This window comes from Parus major, chromosome 17, assembly GCF_001522545.3.
Source record: "Parus major isolate Abel chromosome 17, Parus_major1.1, whole genome shotgun sequence".
Classification (NCBI taxonomy): Eukaryota; Metazoa; Chordata; class Aves; order Passeriformes; family Paridae; genus Parus; species Parus major.
In genome coordinates this window covers 766544-786599 of record NC_031785.1, presented here as the reverse complement: position 1 = coordinate 786599, position 20056 = coordinate 766544, and the positions used below count along the sequence as shown (strand labels likewise).

Sequence of the window (20056 nt, the reverse complement as noted above, 5' to 3'; positions counted from 1 at the left end):
CCATCATCCCAAATTACCATGAACTGGTCTTGAATGCAAATGGCTTTGTTATCATAAATAAATATTTGCAGGAATGGATATACTGCTCTGCAGCAAACATTATGCAGCTCCTGCACTGTCAGCTTTGTGCCAGCATGGAGAACACAGACCTGTGCACAGAACTGCTGTGAGTGGGGCTGGGACACAATCCCCCAAATCTGAGCAACGTTCACACAGTTAAAAAGAGATATAAAATATACTCATGGAGAAAACACCCTGCCCTCTAGAAAGTACAATAAATAACCCACCTGAGCCTCTCTGTGATCCCTTCCTTCTCTTTAAGGCCTTTTGTAAGATATCCTTCATGGTGACCTTCATACTGTCCACCTGAATAAGTGAGAATCCATGAGCAGCATTTCTGCAAGACAGATGCACATGCAGTTTTACAAAACAATCATCACTGGCAGCTCCCCGCAGCCCTCGTTAGCTTCAAGCAAAGCACTCGTTAGGCACACGGTTAACGAAGTTGGGCTGTGAAGGGAAGTTAAAGGAGAAACCAAGCAAACTGCCTTAGCAAGGCAGAGACAAAACCAGCCAAAATGGATTGACATTCAAGGCAAGGGGTGTAAGGATTTTCCTCATTTATTGTTATTTTGGACCGCTTGGTGCTCAGCATTAGAAGAGAAAAATGAGCCAATGTGCCTGGGGGGCTCCTCAGCTTGTGTGTGTGGGGTGTTTTGCAGCACACAACAGGGAAGCAGTTTGCAGTGGCATTTTCACCCGTGTCCCACACGGGAAAGCCGTCAGTGACGAGCGGCAGAACACCCCTCAGTGACAGCAGCTTCGCAGCACTATCGAGGTATTACTTCCATGCAGTATTTCCAACCTAAAGGGTTTCTTTGGACACGTGTTTGTGAACACAATGGCACAAAATCACCCAGAAAGATCCAATGCAGTGGGTGCTTGTCCTGGCCATCACCCATGGGAGAGGCCACACAGGGGAAGAACTGCAAAGAGCATGGGGACAGCTGTGGGGGATACTGCTGCCAAACACCGAGAGGGGCAGCCCTGGGGAAGCAGAGAAGATGACAATATAATAGAAGAGACTCTGAATGAGCACATCAGTAAATTTTGCCCCTTAGCCCTTGCAGTCAGTCTCGGCTCATGTCAGTAGATGTCACTGCAGACAGTTCCAGGGAAATCCAAGAGCTGAAGGCTCCCACCGGAGAGATTGCTCTGCATGGAAAAAACTGGTTTGCAAAGCTATTTGGGCAGGAGGAGGAGCCTTGTATCTGGCAACCAGGAATTTTAATCAGGGTGTACAGCTCTATATGAACATCACAGCTGGAATATTTTTAAAAGCAACTGGCAGGCAAAAGCAATCCAAGCAACACAAGTACATCCTGAAAAACAAGCCCATATTACATGTCACTTTGAAACACAAACGCTGGACTAGAGGTTGGAGCTCAGGTCACATCAGATGTGGCATCCCCAGCCCACGCCGTGACCCAGCTGGGATGGAGCCCTCACCATCACTGCTGTGCTCAGGGTGTTCATTGCAGCGTGATATGGGGCCAGGTACCCCCTGCCTGGGCACAGCTCAATGTCCTGCAGGCCCCTCGTGCTCTTGGGACCAGCAGCCAAGCCTGGGCTCAGGACATTCCCCCCTCCCTGGAGTAAGATTCCCTCTCCTTGGTTGTGCATTGGTCTCATCTGAATTTCATTTTCAATTCCCTTTGTTCCTGGCAAAATGAAACTGCCTAAAAGCCCCAAATTTATGTTCTCCAGACCATTTATTATTTAAAACTCTATCTTACTCATCTTCAAACCAAATAATCCCAACCTTTTTGTGCATCTACTTTTCCCTCTGTTTCTGCCACATGTTCAGTGCAGCAGGAGCAGAGCTGAGGCAGGGAGAGCCACCAGTCTCCAGGTGACACTGTCATCCTGGGAACAGCCCCATGGCTCAGAGACTCTGGCTAACACCTTCAATGAGCAGAGATTTTCCCCAGCACTTCACTGAGAAGCAAATTTCCCCTGAAGCTGCCGTGGACCCTCATGACCTGCACAAGCACAACACAACACCTGCCCTTCACCCAGCAGTGCCCTGGCCAGCCCCTCACTTCCCAAAAGCCTCACAGCTTCAGTCCCAACCAACCTGCTGAGCAAGACTCAGTGGATTCTTTAAAGGGAGAAATCTATTCTACAGTTATAATCACTGAAGGGAAACTACCTTTGTGCTTTTATTTAAACAATGCAAGGTTTCTCATTGAGGTGCTACATGAAAAGCCCTCCATGCTGGACCAGGCCATCACAACACCTGGTGCCTCCAGGTAATTCATACAATGCTCTGCAAGACCTACAGAAATTTTCCAGAAAACTCCAACCTAAATAAATAAATTAAAATACTCCAGGTTAAAAATAAATTGCAAAGGCAACAGAAGTCTTCCAAAACCGGCTATGGCCAAAACAACCAGAGTCACAACTGTACCCTTAGTACAAAATGCTTTTCAACATTTTTCACCCCAGTCAGAGCAGACCTGAAGCCCCCTTCCCATTGGGCACAGTGACCATCAGCAGATGGCCCCAGCTCGGGGCTGCTCACGCCCACGGATCAGGAACATCCCAGAAACAGAAGATTTTCTCTCAGTTCCTGACACTTCAGCTGCTGAAGAGCACAGGCTGCTGCGATCCCGCTCGTGTTCCGGGCCGAGTGGGCTCGGCCGACTCTTTCCATTGAGCAGCTGGCCTGAGAACTGTCAGACTGATTTCCCTGACACTCCATTACTAACCCCTGCCCGAGCCACGGCCATTCTTTGCCTCAGAAGCTGGATCTCATCCCAGAACAACCTTTAAAAGTTTATTTTACTGATCAAAGCAAAATAAGAAAGCCTCTGTGTTTTGCTATATTTAGTGTGCGAACCGTGAGTGAGCGCTTGGCAGGGCGGTGAGGCGCAGGGCGCACCCTGCTTTTGTAAACTCTTGGCTATTTGCTCTGGAGCAGAGCCAGAGGTGCTGAACCCCCATCCTGGTCCAGCTGCTCCCTTTCCTACCCTGGCTCCCCTCTCACAGGGCACCACAGAACCTCAGTACAACACTACAGCACTCGGCAACCCTGCACATCTGAGCCGGGGGAGGATTTAAGCCCAGACCAAAATGCTGCTGCCGTCATCCTGGGACCATAGCAGTAGGTCAGAGCACGTTTCCTGTGCCCAGAGGAGAAGCCCTGTAGAATGACAGATTAGCTAGAGTGGGAAGTGACCTCTGGAGATCACCCCATCCATTCACCTGCCCAGGCAGGGTCACCCAGAGCAGGAGACACAGGAACATGTCCAGGTGGGTTTGGGATGTCTCCAGAGAGGGAGACTCCAGGCCCTCCCTAGTCAGCTGTTCCAGGGCTCTGCCACACTCCATGGGAAGAAGTTCTTCCTCACATTGAGGTGCAACTTCTTGTGGTTTAGTTTAAGGCCACTGCTCCTTGTCCTGTCACTGGATGTGCTGCCAGGATGTCCTGAAGGCAGGCTTGGCACAGGATCTCCTAGAGCACCACCAACCCACCACACCCTGCCTTGTGTGACCGCAGCACAGGAGGCTGTGCTGGAGAAACACACACCCACCTCACCTGAGCACTCCCCAGCTTGCTCTGCACTGGCCATGGACTGTCCTCACTCAGCCCCATCCCAGCACATCCTTAATTGCAATCACATACAGCGTGTTTTACCTCACTCTGCTAAGGTGTGATACCTTTATTTTAAGTCAACACACTGAAAATAGGACAGACAAGCAGATGCTGGTCAATCAATTAAAACTGCTGCTGGCAAATTGGAAGCCAAAGAAATTCCTTAGCTTGTATTTTCTGTCATTTTGCAAAAACATACCTGGGTGACAAGGTTAAATCAAGCAAAGGAAATCCCTGGCACTTATCATCCACAGGCATTACTGATAAATTGTGCAGTGGAGGAATAAAGGATTACCTTCTGTATTTTTTCATTACACTTTTCTTTTGTTACAGAATACATAAATCCATTGTGGCACAATGTAATATGTATCATCGTGCTACACCTGTGGACGTTTCATAACGGCTGCCATGTCTGTGCAGTCAGGAATGATAAGTGAACCACCCGTGAATGTTAATGATAGTGATCATTCTGCAGTAACTTGGCTTTCCATCTTCTTTTACAGCCTCTGCGCTGGAGCCAGGGTGGCAAGGTTCAGGAGAGGGGAAGGGAAACAACAGCAGAGACAGAAGCTACAAAGGGCTCTCCTCGTGGTGCTGAGGTGCCACAGGAACAGGCAGGGTCCTCCCTTTTCCCACAAAATAAAACAACCTACACTGGAAGGACAAAAGGTTTCTGTTCTGAATGAGAACTTTTCAAAAAGCCCCTTTCCAATCTGGAGCAATTTTTAAAATTTTTAATTTTTAATTATTTTTTTTTAACACAGAAGTGGAATTTATTTTCCAGAAGTGGAATTTGTAGCACTTCAAGCTCACTGCATAACCAGCTGGCATGGCTGGAAGTGACTGGGAGTGACTAATAGCAATTTCCACTTGATCAGCACAAAGTTAAGACTCAAAATCCCAGCTGATGCAATGGATTTACCTTAAGCTGGGTAATTTTTAAGATAAAGTGCACAGTGATAGGAACCAGACTAACTAATGCCAGCCACAACTTTTATTCTGAGCCTAAATGGCCTGCTTTTGTGCAACTCAGGTTGGCCTTACATAGCTCTGTGCACCACTGCTTTAACTGGATGTACTGTGACACCACTGTAACAGCCCTTAGACCTCGAGCAAGTTTTCTGCCTCCCTCTCCACTACCCTGGGAGCCACGTTCTTAATTTTGCACCCACAATAACTGTCTTAAATTTTATATTAATATTCTAAAATGTACTTTGCAGATTATCCACCCCATGTATGACCCAGGAACGGGCCTTTTGGGGAGTGCTGCTGGAGTCTTAGAAAAAACACATTTCAGGGCATTGAACTGAATTTGCAAATGCACGATGCAAGTCTGGTATTTTAAAAGGGTTTCAAACCTCAAACTATTGGGTATGGCAGAGGTGCTGCTTTGAAAATTTGTATATAGTAGTCAAAGCAATTTAAGTACAATATCAAAACAGAAAGAAGTGCTACAGAGCAGAGGAACTGGATGCCAAATTTCCTCCATGTGCCAACTGGCAGCTGAGCTACGGCTCCTTGAAACACCATTAGATCAAGTGTGTCAAGTTCCAATAATAAAATTTCCAAGGGAAAAAGCCCTAATGATGGCTCAGATTTATTTTAAGCCTTTCAGGTATGACCTCACCACCTCAAGAAATCTGTATTTCCATGGATGTGGTGCTTTGTTTGGCTCTTCCTGACAAACACCCTCAACAGGAGAGCAGGGCCATGTGCGAGTGCCGTGCCTGATGTTGGACAAAGCTCTGCTTTCCACAGCAGCCACCTTCCAAAAACATAACTCGCTAGACTAATGGGCAGTGAGCAGCCAGAATGACTGCCCTCCGTCTTCTCCTTGTGTAACTTTGCCAGAGTCCTTGGAACTTGCCAAATTCGGTCATGCCTGCTTAGCTTGCTCGACTGATTGTGCCAGAAAAGAAAATAAGACACAGATGTATTTGAGCTCTTTGAGATGCCAGTAAGAGCGACAGCTAATGGCTTCATTTCGACCCTCCCCTACCAGCTGGGCACAGGTGGGGGGATAATGAGGTCCCTCTCCCTAATCAAACTCAATTATTTACTACTCTGTACAGCCACAAAGACATCCACATCCAGCTCGGAATATAAACTGCACTGTGGGCTACTTCCAGCCACCACCTCTGGGTATTTATAACTAACTCAAGTGGCTCAGAGTTTGCCTTGGCAGGAGCTGAAGTGTATAAAGTTCTGCAAACTGTTTCTGCTCAAACATGTCCTGCTGAAGCGGGGTCCCTGGCGGGGTTCCACCGCGCTCAGCTCGCCACAACGTCAGACAAACAGGACGGGGAGACCGGAGATGAGACACGGCTCCAGCACCGAGCTTCTCACAAGCATCAACATTTTTCAACAGTGATTCAGTATTAATAAACATTACAAGTCACAAGGCTGACATGGCAGCAGCTGAGATACTTCAACACAAGGAGGAGAAAAAAAGAGATGCAAAATATAAAACCACAATTACATGCACTGGTAAGGTGACAGGGGAGGAAGAAGACATAGAATTTACAACAAATCCCTAAAAAAGACGGCACACACATTTAAACTCCCAGAGGTAATAACCTTTTGATCAAGTGATCAAGTAATGCTTTATTCTAGGGCACACATTAAAAATTCTAATTTAAACCTATCTATTTACACAGTAATCACAAGCCATTTAAAATTAAAATGTGGACACTGGAACCAAACTGACCCTTCAGAAGAGCACTGCTTATGATGCAGCTGTCCTGTATCTCCTCAGCAGCACCTTCCAAGCTTAGAAGGACGCTCCTCACATCAGCAAAAATGATGGTAAACCAAAAGATTTTGCATTTTCCTGCAGCACCTGCAGCTGGACCCTAGGCAGAGCTCTGCTGGCTAGGCTGGACCCCTGAGGTCTCTGGGCTCCCTCAGGAAGGGCAGTGCCACCTCCTGCAAGCCCTGAGCCACAGCTGCTCACTGCACACAGGCCCAGCTCAGGCTCCCAGCACAGCACTGGGGGCAGCGAGGGGGCTCATTCTTCCAGATGAGAAATCAGCAACAATTCAGAGTTGTCTATTGACAGTGACCTCCCCTTCCTCACCACGGCCTCCATGCAGCATGGCCCAGTATCTCAGCCTTGAATAACTTACTTGTGAACACTGGGGCCAGAATGTTTTATTTCCCAGTGCCCTAATGCAGTGGAACAAAGTGAATGTGGCCTTTGGGAATACACATGGGGTTTCTGACAATGGCTTTCTGTAGGATGCTTTGGAATGTCGCTAAGAAACACAGTACACAATAAAAAATATAAAAACTAATTAAATAAGCCAGATTTAAAAAAAAAAAAGTCTGATTATTCAGAGCCAGAAGCAGCTGTAGTGTTAAGAAATGTAAGTAATGTCCAATAACCAGGAAAACCCTATTAGCATTTTCATTTCAAGAGCTCCAAACATGAAATATTTTTCCCAAGTAAGAAGTGGCTTATGCTCCTGGCATTTTGTTCTAGTAATTAAGGCATTCTGATGGCTTAAGAGATTTTTCATTCACAAGTAAAGAAAAATAGAAGTGATCAAGCACAGTATATATCCCTACTTCACTGATAAGGACATAGCAAATTCTTCTTGATCTACAAGTCAGACAGCTCAGGTCTCAGGGGTGGATGGGATGTCCCTCATCAAAACTCTTCTGGACTTGGGAGGGGAATGTCCAGTGCTGTTCCAACTGGTGTGCTTGGTTACTGCTCATTTCTCTTCTCAACCACGGCACTGTGACTAAGCCACACTGCATCTATTTGTCTATAAAATCACTTCCCTGCAGAGCACCACCCCCACGTGTGGCCCACATGCTGCTGGAGGCAGGTGAAGGGCAGCAGAGGAGGAGGAGGAGGAGGAAGGCAGGAGGTGCCTGGCCCCGGTGCTGTCCCAGGCCAGGCCTGTACTCACATGCGCACGAAGAGCGACTGCTTGGCCGCCAGCCCTGGGGACGAGTACTTTTCCACCAGGGCCAGGGTGCTGAAGCCAAACTTGTGAATGGGCTCGTTGGAGTCCAAGGGTGGAAAATCCGTGTCGACCTCGCCGTCGTCCTCGGCGATGTGCAGGCAGTAGGCGCTGACGTTGTCGCTGGAACACAGAGAGCGCCTTCGGTCAGCACAGCCACGGGGAGCAGGACCAAACCCTGCAGCAGCAAGGCTCTGAAAAGCCACTGATGGCACAAACACGTCCCCAAAGGTCCCAACCCATCTTGCTGCCATAACCCCGTGGTGATGGAAAACCCCAAACCTCAGAGCAAAGCAGTCTTTGTCTGTAACTGCTCTACGAGCAAATCCTGACAACGATTAAAACACACTTAAATTGATAAAAGTTTCATGATTTCATAAAGCAGGAAGTAATCTTTCTCCATTTGTGAAAATTTATTTTTTCATATGACAGCTACACTTCAGAGCTAAAGCCAAACATGCGGTGGTCTGTGATTTTTCACAGATCAAACAACTGTGAAAGTTTAGTGTCCATAGGCTGGAAAAGCAGAGAGTGCTCTCAGGCAGGTAAGCAGGGTAATGAACTATGGGAAAAGTAAAAAAATCTGTCCAACACAGTAGCAATGATTAGCAGAAAACTTACCTTTACTAAGTACCTAAGTTCAGTCACTAAAAGCAGTTACAAATTGACAAACACCAACAAGCAGAACTAAACCAGAAAGTTGAAACAGATACAATGTGAAAGAAATATAGAGCTGAGCCTCTTTCTTTCCACAGATGAGAGCCCAGAGGGAAACAACTATTTATAGCTACCAAACAGGTATTAATCATAATTTCCGAACATTGAAATCTATCTCAACTGTTACTTCAGTTTAAATTATTGACCTGAAAATAAGTATTCTTCCTGACTGTAAACCTGCCAGCACTCAGGCCTTTCCCCAGCCATGCAGTAAAGCTGGAGGTGCACGTGGCAGCGTGTTTCTAAAGTCTGCAGTTTAAATTTGGAGTTTTAATTGCATGATTGATGCTTAAATTAATTAATTGTAAAGTGTATGCTAATTGTTTAATTGGTTGCTTGATCTATATAGATCATTTTTTGAATTAAATGAGTTGATTTACAAAGTTTATTGATTCGATGTGACAATGAATTATTTCACTGACTACCTGATTTGCAATTTTCTCAATTAATTCACAAACCTTTGGTTGCAACTGTGCTTTATTGAGAGTGCTTAGTCCAGGTGATCTATAGGCATCTTGTCATGACTAAGACAGTTATTATAGAAAACAGGGAATAATGATGCATTGCTGTTAATGTAAGCTGCAAATTTGCTAACCAAAATGTAATTCAGCAACATTTGCCACTCTGAATTTCAAAAATTCTGCAAATTCTAATAAAGAAACTTTCTGGCCCTGAATCCTTCCAGGCATGGGGCAACCACAGCTTCTCTGGGCACCCTGTGCCAGGGGCCTCCCCACCCTGACAGCCAAGAATTCCTTCCCAGTATCCCACCCAGCCCTGTCCTCTGTGGGAGCCATTCCCTGTGTCCTGTCCCTCCATCCCTTGTCCCCAGTCCCTCTCCAGCTCTCCTGGAACCCCTCCAGGCCCTGGCAGGGCTCTAGTGTCAGCTCTGCCCCATCCCTCTGAGCAGCCCCGGGCTCATCCTTGCCCTGCTGGGGGCTACAGACCGAGCCCTGTACACCCTTTTGTGTCCCTGCACACACCTGGGGTCCCCCAGGCTGTGACACTGCCAGGGTCCCCTGTCCACAGCTGCCCTGCCCTGCTGCCTCTCCAGCCTTTGCTGGGGTGTGCACCAACTCCAGCTAAATGGGTGAGCATTTTCCTCTGGATCCTGATGTGTTTGCACAGCTGCCATTAAAGCTGGAGGAGCAGGGGCAGCAGAACACACCCAGCCCAGTCCCAAAGCAATCCCAGTGCCACTGGCTCCTGTCCCACCACATACAGGACAAATACACAGCACTGCTTAAATCCCATACAGCAAAGGGGTTACAGATGGCTTCAGTCAGGGACTGGGCTCCTGAACACTAACACAGATTTTGTCACAATGTGTTTTAAAAAAAAAATAATTAAATAAAAAGAAGTCCAGTGAGTAAAACTGTTCTGCACTTTGAACCTCCACCAGGCTGAGTGAGATTGAAGTTGGGAACTTACAAGTTCAGCACAAAAACTGAGAAATGTAACAGCATTCCTCACTTCTAAAATAGCAAATGTATTTGAATTGTGCATCTCACTATTCATTTCCTCTTAGAAAGGGATTTTGTTTATTTTTTCCAGCACATCTGTTGGGGGCTGGCAGGAAAATGGTCTGCTGGGTTACAACCCAAGTTCATGTGTAAGAGGCCAGGGACAGGGCTGCTAACACTGTCAGTGGCTCCTTGAACCAAGAGACTGAATAGAGACAAATAAAATACAATTATAATAAAAAAGGCAGCCTAATTGAATACAGAATGTTCTCAAAGCTGTCAACTAGTACTCATTCACTTCAGACTCTTACACCTATCTTTTAGGAAAAGGAATTAGGCAGTAATATATTCTTTTCCTAAAGACAGAAGGGGTTGTTTCTCCTAATTATAAAGTCTAAAACCTCCTCATTATTCTCACAGTGACACTAGCAGGTATAGTTGTCACTTTGCATGCCTTGTGTACCCATCTGAGGCATTCTATAGATGTATTTTAGTGCAGTGTCACAGTGATCCCCATTTTGTCTTTTCACATTCTCACCTGACTGAATCAGGAACAAATGGCCAATGGAGAATGGGTACCCTACACAAGCTCCTTCCTTACTTGGAAATAGGAGAATTAGTTTTCACAGTTAAGTCAATCCTTGCTTCAGGAGTGGCAGTCAGCAATGCTAAACAAAATGATGATGGAGACATGAGGAATAACTAAGAACTTACAAGAAAACAAACTTCTTGGAAACTCGAGGCTCTGCCCCTTAATCTGAGCCTTTGTCCCCAGATTCTCAATTGCTGCTGTGTCTAACACGTGCTCTTGGGAACTCACACCTCCATTATTTATCTGATTCTTCCTGCCCTGAGATTTGATTACATTGGACAACCTCCTTGCTCATGAGCACTTTTTGACATGTCATAACATCTCATCCTTCAAGGCAGACAGTGAAATTCATTTCTTCCCACTGTTGCCTTTTGCTGTGGGCAGTGATGGTTCATGGAACACTCCACTCACAGGTGCCACTCCATTTGAGCTCTGCTGTGCTCCTGAAAAATATGTGTGTGCCCAAAGACTGACATCAGTGGTGTCTACTCATTAAAAAATAACCTAATCATACACAAAGGACACTTCTCTGAACTTGTGGTATAATGAACAGAAATTAATAACAGCAAATGAAACGGCACCATCTGCAAATAATTTTATATTTCTTCTCTAGAACAAAAAAAAAAATGACAAATCAAACCCAGTTGCTTAACCTCAGGAACCTCTCACATGTCTGTTGAAAAGAGCTAAGGGAAAACCCATATCCAAAGAAAGAATATCCATGAACAGTTTTCAAGAGGAGGCTGCTTTCCTGCATGCCCTGTCTATGGAACAGAAATCAGCAACTCCAAACATGGGAGCCCAATTGACCTCACTCCTGTTCCCCCCACAACTGTGCTACCACAGCAGCAAGGATTGCTGAGCTCCCCAGGGCTCCTGAAAAACACTGAAAGAGTGAGCTGCAAACTTCAGGGTCAGAAAAAAACCCCACCCCACTCATTCCATATTCCAGGAACAATAAAAAAAGTGAAATTTGGCTCATATAGAAAAAAAACCCAACAAAACCATCAACCTCCTTTGCACCAGGGACACCCCTGCCAGTAACTGCTACTGACAGCTCTGTAATAAACTACTCTAAGTTCTTACTTCATGTTCTATGGCCCAGCAAAACCAGAAGTATTTTACACAAAACAAACAATATTTTAAACTAAAACAAACAGGTGAGCTGTTCTGAAGAATCTTTTTAAGCATCTCATGTCATCTACCAGGAGAAAGGAACAGCTCTTACTAAACACCACCAGTGCTCCAGCACAGCAAAGGGACTTAGTGGAACTCTGGACTTATCTGACATCTTGTGATCTCAGTCTTAAGAACACTACCAAAAAATAGATGGGACATGAAATAACAGATGCCTCTGTGACACCAAAAGAGATAAAGTTTGCATTATTTCTACACAGTTTTGAAGTGATGATTCATTTACAGATCCAAGCCTTCCTGTTGATCATCTCCCAGCACACAGCAGTTAATTGAAAGAGAAATGGCTGGAGGTGCACGTGTGCTGCTCAGAGGGAAATACTGATAAATGTGAAGGTGCTAAGATTTACATATCCAAACACTGACATGGAAATCCATTTCAGTATGCAAAAAGGCTGCAGAGGAGAAATTTAGAGGTCAAGAGGTAGTAAAGAAAGAGCATTACTTCAGCTTGGGTTCCCGTCCCTCACTTGTATATTGCCAGCAGATGAGCCCGATCAGGTCGTGCACCTTGGCATTGGCGATGGTCACCACGGTCATGGGCTGCAGCTTGTCTTGGCTTGTGTGCAGTGGGAGGTAGACATCAATTTTTTTGGTTGCCGTTGTACCAACGTGGCCCTGTTGAGGAAATGAATTTCATCAGAATGTATTTGAAAGTGTGACAGGTTTGATACAAAATCCGGGTGGATGGAATTCTGTTCAGCAGGAAAACTAAAATATGCTGCTATGGCTTAAAATTGGAAGAAGATTGAATATTTAAATTCCAGTTATTTCCCTGCTGTTTATCTGTAAAAAGGACATGAAATATCCAGACATGATTTCACAGATTTCCATGAAGAGCCTGAACTTCGCTGCAGGATCCCATGCTCCTGCAGAATCCAAACAAAACCAAATTATGTGTGGGATGGAAGGAAGAGGGACCCAACAAGCCAGCCTAAGACCTCCCAAGTGCATTATCCTTGTTTCAGCATCTCTGCTCTCTTCTGCAGCTCTTCCCCACTACCTGAGGAGCCCTCAGCCCCCAAGGGAACACAGACACCCACTCAGCAAGGCTTGGCCTTGGCTTGCCAAGAGAAGAACAAAATCACACACACAGCCAAGCCAAGTGTTCTGTTTGAAGACACCAAGAAGAATCAACTAATATTGGGGTTTATTATTACTGGATTAAAAGAATGCATTCAGTGCCCTGGAGACTGACAATTAAATAAACCATAAAACACCCAGCAACACGGAGATCTACTAGGTTTGCATTACAAGAAAAGGATGTTTAATCCATTGCAGGTAGGACTGCAGCTTTCACCCAGAAATCTATTTTAAACAAACCAAAGATTGCACATCCTGATCCCCTCCTCCAGAGCACTCAAAGTAACTCTGCATTTCCATCTCTCTCCATACTACAAGGGCCTTGGGAAGAGAAAGGGTTTCTAGAATTAATCACTTGGAATTCTAAGTAACAGAATAAAAGGATTCAATGCTATAAATCTATAATGAGAGCATAAAACAGGGAATTAAATGCCATGTGCTAATTTCAATATATTGTTAAAAACCATTTGATCTTTCAGTGTGATTATAAATTAGAGAAGTAATAGGAATTTAAAGATTAAAGTTATTCATACTGGCATAGCTAAAAATATTATTAAAATCCATCCCAACATAATAAATTTGTTTTTTAAGAAAGCATTTTTATGGAACAGATACCGCCTCTTCCTATATTTTTAGGGTAAGAAAAAAACCAGTTTTGCTCATTTAAAGGAAGGGTTAGGTTTGCCACAGAACATGGGATATTCCTTCACTTTGTTTGGATAGACCTGAACAACCTTTGGTTGAGCTCATGTGCCTGGGACCCACAACCTCACAAAACACAACAGAGCTACAGCTGGTGAAAAACACAAGGGTGGGTTTCTTTCTCTCCACCTCTCTTGTTTCTTTACCTCCACGACTTACTTTTAAAGGGAAATAAACTGGTAGCAGGTAACAAATCTCCTGTCAGTGCCCAGGTGCTGGTGATGTGGTCCTGGCCAGAGACGCCTCAGAGCTGAGACTGCTTTGGCAAGGGAAGGAGTAAACAGCAGCCACCAGGAAATTAATGTGACTCCTTGGCACGCTGAGTCAGTTACATATATAAATCCAAGGAGGGCAGAATTGTAAGAAATGCTGGGTCCGGATAATGGGAAATCCAAGAAAAATGGACAGCCAGATGGGGGAGGCAATGCCAAGGTTACAATTGATACACCCAGCGACGAGCCAGGGAAGGGACAAACGAGCCAGGAGCTGGGACTAATAACCAAAGAGACCAGATTATCCATCAGCCACTGCATGAACTCATAACCCAAACCCAGGGATTTATAAAATCACCCCTTCAGGGAGCCTGGGCTCCAGCTATCACCAACCTGGCACTCCTCTCACAGCATGGCTCTGCCTTGCCCCACACTGTGACTTACCTGGTGTTTGCTGGTTTTTAACTAAGCCTTCCTTAGTTCTTCCAATCTCTAAATCTCCTCTACCTCCTCCAGCCTATTTTTATTATCTTTCTTGTCCAAATTCCCTCCACAGCTATTCTGTTCTTCTACTCACAAACACTCAGTGTGAACACCAAAATGACAGGTGACTTAAACCAGTAAAACTCACACCTCTGTGAGCTGCTCTGTGAGCAAGGGGAGCAATCCCAACAGAGGTCTGGGAAATGGCTCAAAGCACTCTTGATACACTCAAGATCTTTAAAAAAAGTCAGAGAAATAGTTTTATTAATTAAAGGTCTGTAAAGCTGATGGTCATGAGGTATTAGAGAGGCTAAAACCTGAAACCAAGTAGATTTTCTAGCAGTAACGAGAACACCAACAATGAGCAGGAAATGTTTGTACAAATCCGTGGGTCAGGGCTGAGACTGATCAGTCCCACGTCAAGGGGGGCTGGAGGAAACCTGCACTGTGTTTATTGCAAACTGGTGATATTTGTTCAGAAGCATTTTATAAATCCACCCCATCAGGTCCCTGTCTGTGGGACAGAGCGAATCCACACCTTCAGCCCATCCTGCAAAATGCCAACTGTGCAGGAAGTCACTGAGAGCTGTTTCTGATCTGCTCAGAGCCCCTGGGGGAGGGCTGGACGTGGTGGGGTGGGCACAGGGACACAGTGGTCAGTCTGTGCCAGGGGTCAGACCCAGCCCTTCTGGACACCACCACTGACAGCTCCTGGGGTCACACCTCTCCAGGAGGAATCAGAACCACACCACAGACCTTACTGGAACAACAACTATTTGCTCCCAACTAAAAACTGTATTCCAAGTGGAAATGCTGAGGAAATCCAGAAGATAAAGGACAATTACCGATATTCAAAGAGGCAGCATCAAACTTTATTAATAGATCCTGTATAAAATTCAATGGAAAATCTATTCAGGGCCAGGGGCCTTACCATTTGGAGTTTCCTTAATAGCCTCCAATAAATCTGGGAAGCATAAAGGGGCTGTTAAATTAACATTTTCCTGATCTGTCACCTGTGGCACAGTTAATTTGTCAAAAAATTCTTTTAGCTTGTCACTGGACACTGTATATTCTGACAAATGAAGTCTGGAATAAAATTGACAAAATATCTTGTTAATTTTCTAGGAAATCACAAATCTGATTCCATTAAGCTTTTATTGTTAGAAATGTTATATCCCACCAATCCTTTAAGAAAGTGAGGAGTAACTGGATACACTGAAAATGTGCAATAAATCATAGAAAATTTTCCTAGTATTTTTAGTGATGGATTCTTTTAAGGCTCCCTGGTGCTCTCCTACAGTAAAATTAAAAAAAAAATAAATTTAAAATTTAAAAATTTAAAATCTATCAGTTCTTCCTACATAAGATGTCTTTCTAAGATTTAAAATCAAATTTTAATCAAAGTCCACGAAGGAATACACCCCTCTCTCCCATAGCAGCTGATGAGTACCTTCAGTAGGTCGCTGTGTGGCCACTGACACCTCACCTGACATGGGACACTGGGGAGAGCTCGTCCATCCCAGGACAACTCACCCCAAAAGCTGCTGAAGCACCTGCAGAACAGGAGCTGGTGGGAGGGTCAGGTACACCGTGTCCTTCTCACTCCTGCTTTGCTTCACCACGCACCACAGCACAAAATTAAAACAAAGTCCATAAACATTTCCAAGAGAAAAGTGATTGATTTTCAACACTGACAATTTACTGCCTCTTCCTGCACAATGGAGTTCTGTGACTAAATGTTATATCACTTTAAGATTAGATGTTCTAATGATATAATGCAAGGATTTTACTGAATCATTATTTAGTGGGAGTCATAAAAACCTCTTAAAATTAATCTTTCATGCACATCTAGCTTACCCAAAGTTAGCATTTAATTAGATAGCCTTGGCACGAATGAGCTTACTACTTTATTTGCTCAATCAGTATACGTCTCTTCAGTAATTATAATTAATTCAAGTCATTGACTCACCTCCCAGAAAACAACGCTAAACACTGCACAAAATGGAAACAAATGCTTTTCCTTTCCCAAATGCAAAATGTCTTCTCACTTTTAAAGTCGGTTTTTTGGTTTGGGTGACAGGGTGTTGAATACACTCTGTGATCCAGCAATCACCTCCACAACACAACTTATGTATGTATTTAATTGACACACAGAAAATTTTACTTGAAGGGGAAAAGTGGAAATATAATAATCCAACATTTACAACACACAGAAAGTTCTAACAGATCAGAGCAGCGATGTTCATGGTAATGTAAGGGATATATTTTTCTTTTTTCTTTTCTTCTCCAACCCACCACACTATTCCCTACCATGGCAAAACACGAACAGGGTTTATTTCATCAGGTGGTTACAGCAGCATTGGGGTTTTGCATTACTTTGGGCACTTGGTTTCTCCTGTTACTCTGAAACCGCACGTGGAGGACACCCCAGTGAGGCCAGAGTGCACCCCCAGCACGCTGCCAGCCCTGCAGCTTCTCATTGAAGCCTCAAAGTTGTTCCCTTCTGAGGAGAAGATTCTCCTTTGTATCACCCCAGCTTGTGCTGCAGAGTTAGCAGATCACGATGTAAAATTCCATTAACATCATTAAATACTTAATTTATCTTATTCACACTGTCACTATTCATAAAAATTTAACCTGGTAATTTCCTGTTATCCAAAGCATAACAAAGTATGAATATTTAACTCCAAGGTAAATAACACACTATTATTTTTTATTCTAAATTGTTGACTTCACTTAGCATGCCTGCTCTGTACAGCACCACGCGATTTGTCAATTAAAGGTCCAGATGTTTCACAGGCTGCAGAGGCAGCAGCAGCTCTGAGCAATGCGTCCTCTGCATCGCAATGATCACTACAACCCCAGCTCCAGGCTGCATTAACATGCTCATGTTTTATTCCAGCCCCCTCCTAATGTACCAGTTAATTATACAACACACAGCTGAGAAACATCACCTCCGAGCTGGACAGTTTCCTTCCACGCTTCCACCTGAACACGTCCTTACATGCACCTCAAAACCAGGATCTACATAAATAACCACATAATCAAGCACCCAAATCGCTGCCTGTTCTTGCTTGGCATTCACTCCCACAATTAATAACATTATGTAAGTCCTGAGCAAAGAATGAGACACGTAATGCTGGTAACAGCACGTTTCAATTATAGCAACACACATTCATTTATACAACTCTCTATGAATTAAAATCTGGTTTACTTGGAGTGCTATTAATGTGAATTCTTAATACTGCTTTTTTTTTCTGATAAATGCTACATGGAGGGAGGGAAAAGCCCAGGTCCATACCTGCTACAGCCCAGGCTGTGTTTATGTCCATGTAGGTGTCAGGTTCAGGACAAATGGCTCTGCCCCACTCCCATAGCACTCTGCCCCAGCAGGCTCCCTCTGTGTGCCCAGGCCAGCACAGGGGTGGGATGTCCCTGCAGCTGCCCCAGCTCACCCTGCCCCTGCAGCCCCGGGCTCCCACACGTTCAGATTGATCCAGCTGCAGCAGAAATGCATTCATTACCCCAAACCGTCCTCAAATTCCTTCTAGTGAGGAGAAGGAACAGCCTCTTTGGAAGAATTATATATATTTTACATAGTAATAAACATTACAATTTAATACCAAGGAATAGAGTTATTCTTTGTAATAGTGAAATGCAACCAAAACTTATAATTAAAACTACACTATAAACATTATTTGTGCGTTAAGGAACATGCCACGATCTATTTTAATGAACAGATGCTCTAAAAAAGATAAATGTTTTCAGAAATATTCAATCCTTGAACAGATCAGCCTCTAATCCTCTGCTTCTGCTGCACAAAGCAGACAGCTCAAGTTCCTCGAGGACATCAGCCAACCTTAGGTGGAACATTTTTAATACATCACCGTGTCACTTTTTAATGTGCCACAATCTATTAACCACATGGCAAACTAACAGGGATTTTTAAAATATGGGTTTTATAGCTTTGTGCCGGTGATTAATTAAATAAATAGCCAGCGTTTCACAAATCATCCCTCTAATTAGTCTAACCCAGGCACTCTGCATTCCCTGGCACTGCTGCCAGCTGAAGCTCGCAGAAGGGCAGCGGCAGCGCCAGCCCGGGCTGGCTCGGCACCGCCGCCGGCCCGCAGGTGCTGCACTCAGCTGGAACGGGGCTCCAGCTGCTTGCAAAACATGTTCTGTGCAATTATTCTCCCTCATCCTCAAGGAAACAATCGAGGTAACAAAGGGAACACGAACGTGTCTGGGATTTGACCTGAAGCAGCAAAGTTGTGTGTTGCAGAAAATGAACAAATATTAAAGGCAGGTGCTGGAAAAAATGCTAAATGATACATTTTCTGTCAAAACATTTCGAAGTTGAAGCTACAAACTAATTACATGCAGTCCATTCAAAGAAGCCAAGCAAGGCTTATCATTAAAATGACTCAATTATTCTTAAAAGAAAAAGAAAATCATCTGTAAAACCTGCCTGCAATCTCATCAGTTTTACTGTACCTACCTCGATACATCATTTCCCCCAGTGCTCAAATTAAACTCTTAATAGTTAATATGCTCAAGTTTTACTATAGGTTTTTCTCCAAATTATTATTAACTGGAATTTCCTACCTAGGAAGGGTTTTATATGGAAATTCATTCTGCAGTGTTTAGTGACACTATCACAACAGCTTTTTGCCCCTCAATTTAAAAACCATCAGAGAGACAGACTGTGCTGCAGAGTCGGGCAGCTCATGGAAATGGGATTGGATTTTCCTCCACCAGGTGATTTCCTTCTCAGCAGCAGTCCCCAAACTGTCCCCTGAAAGCCAAGCTTCCTTGCACTCTTGGACTTTTTTTTCTTGGAAATTTGCACTCTTGACCCCTGACGCCAGGGCAGGTCCCACAGCACTGGGAAATAATCCAGGACAGAGAAATAATAAGGAATAAGGAAAAAGGAATAAGGAAAAAGGAATAAGGAAAAAGGAATAAGGAATAACTGTCCCAGTGACATTTCTTTACCACTGCACTCCCCCTCCCTCCTGGCACACTGAACCAGTTTCAGGAGGGGTCTCTCCCCCACCACCTCAACAGCCCCGTGGCATTTGGGGGCACCTCTGAAAGGACCATTAAAGACTTTTAACTTCAGGAAGCTTTTGCCCTTAAAATATGTGAAAATGCTCTGATGGGCTGCTCAGGCAACTTTGATGTAGGACACTTTCTGACATAAAATGTTTTCAACAATTTTTCCCCCAGGATTTGGGTCCATAGCAGCCTGAGATATGACAAATTCATAAATTCAATCTCCACAAAGATCTGAGAAACTGCTCTTATTAGTAAATTGAGCAATCTCTACTGGTATTAAAAAGATAGTGAGAATTTTCTCCCTCTTTGGTTCAGATAGGGAAACAAAAGAATTTACATGGAAAAAACCTGACCATTATATTGCCTTTAGAAATTTTGAGGAGGAAACATTAAATAAATAAATAAATAAATAAATAAGTGAAAAATAAATTTATACTGGAATCAAGAATAAACCAGTTACCACTTCACTTACATTTAATGTTTAGCTACAAAAGAAGAACTCTTTGATTAGTGATTTCATGGTGCTTAAACAAACCCTTAAGTGAGCCTTTTCTCCATATTTACCATCAATGCTTTAAAATGATTTTTCAACTACAAGGGTCAAAGTAAAGGCATAGTCTAAAAGACTGTCCTATGAGAAATTAAAAACCCCAACTTTCTCTCCCTCAGGAATGTTTCTCCCAAAATGCATGTCTATTAAATGGACACATTCAACTCTTCTGCAAACAGCAGCCATTAGAAACACGTGCTAATGAAACATTTCCATATTTCTTGGGCTGTTAAGAACCTCAACTTGTGAAAACGTTTTTTATTTGATTTGATCTGTAATTAAGGGAAAGATAATGACACTACTAAATTGCTAAAAATCAATTAGATAGAATAAAACACAATATGATTCAGCCAAAAGATTAACAAGTGCA

At 43.9% G+C, this 20056-nt stretch overlaps 1 protein-coding gene across 4 annotated transcripts in view; it reads right to left on the bottom strand.

Annotated features, from left to right (window-relative positions):
* MAPKAP1 (MAPK associated protein 1) overlaps window positions 1-20056 on the bottom strand; it is a 72543-nt gene that overhangs the window by 35447 nt on the left and 17040 nt on the right. For all 4 annotated transcript variants that reach the window (XM_015644649.1, XM_033518377.1, XM_015644650.1 and 1 more), the window contains exons 4-6: window positions 12041-12213; window positions 7576-7752; window positions 288-397 (exon numbers count right to left, since the gene is read on the bottom strand). In XM_015644649.1, the coding sequence (XP_015500135.1) occupies window positions 288-397; window positions 7576-7752; window positions 12041-12213 (460 nt within the window). The remainder of the gene's footprint in view (window positions 1-287; window positions 398-7575; window positions 7753-12040; window positions 12214-20056) is intronic.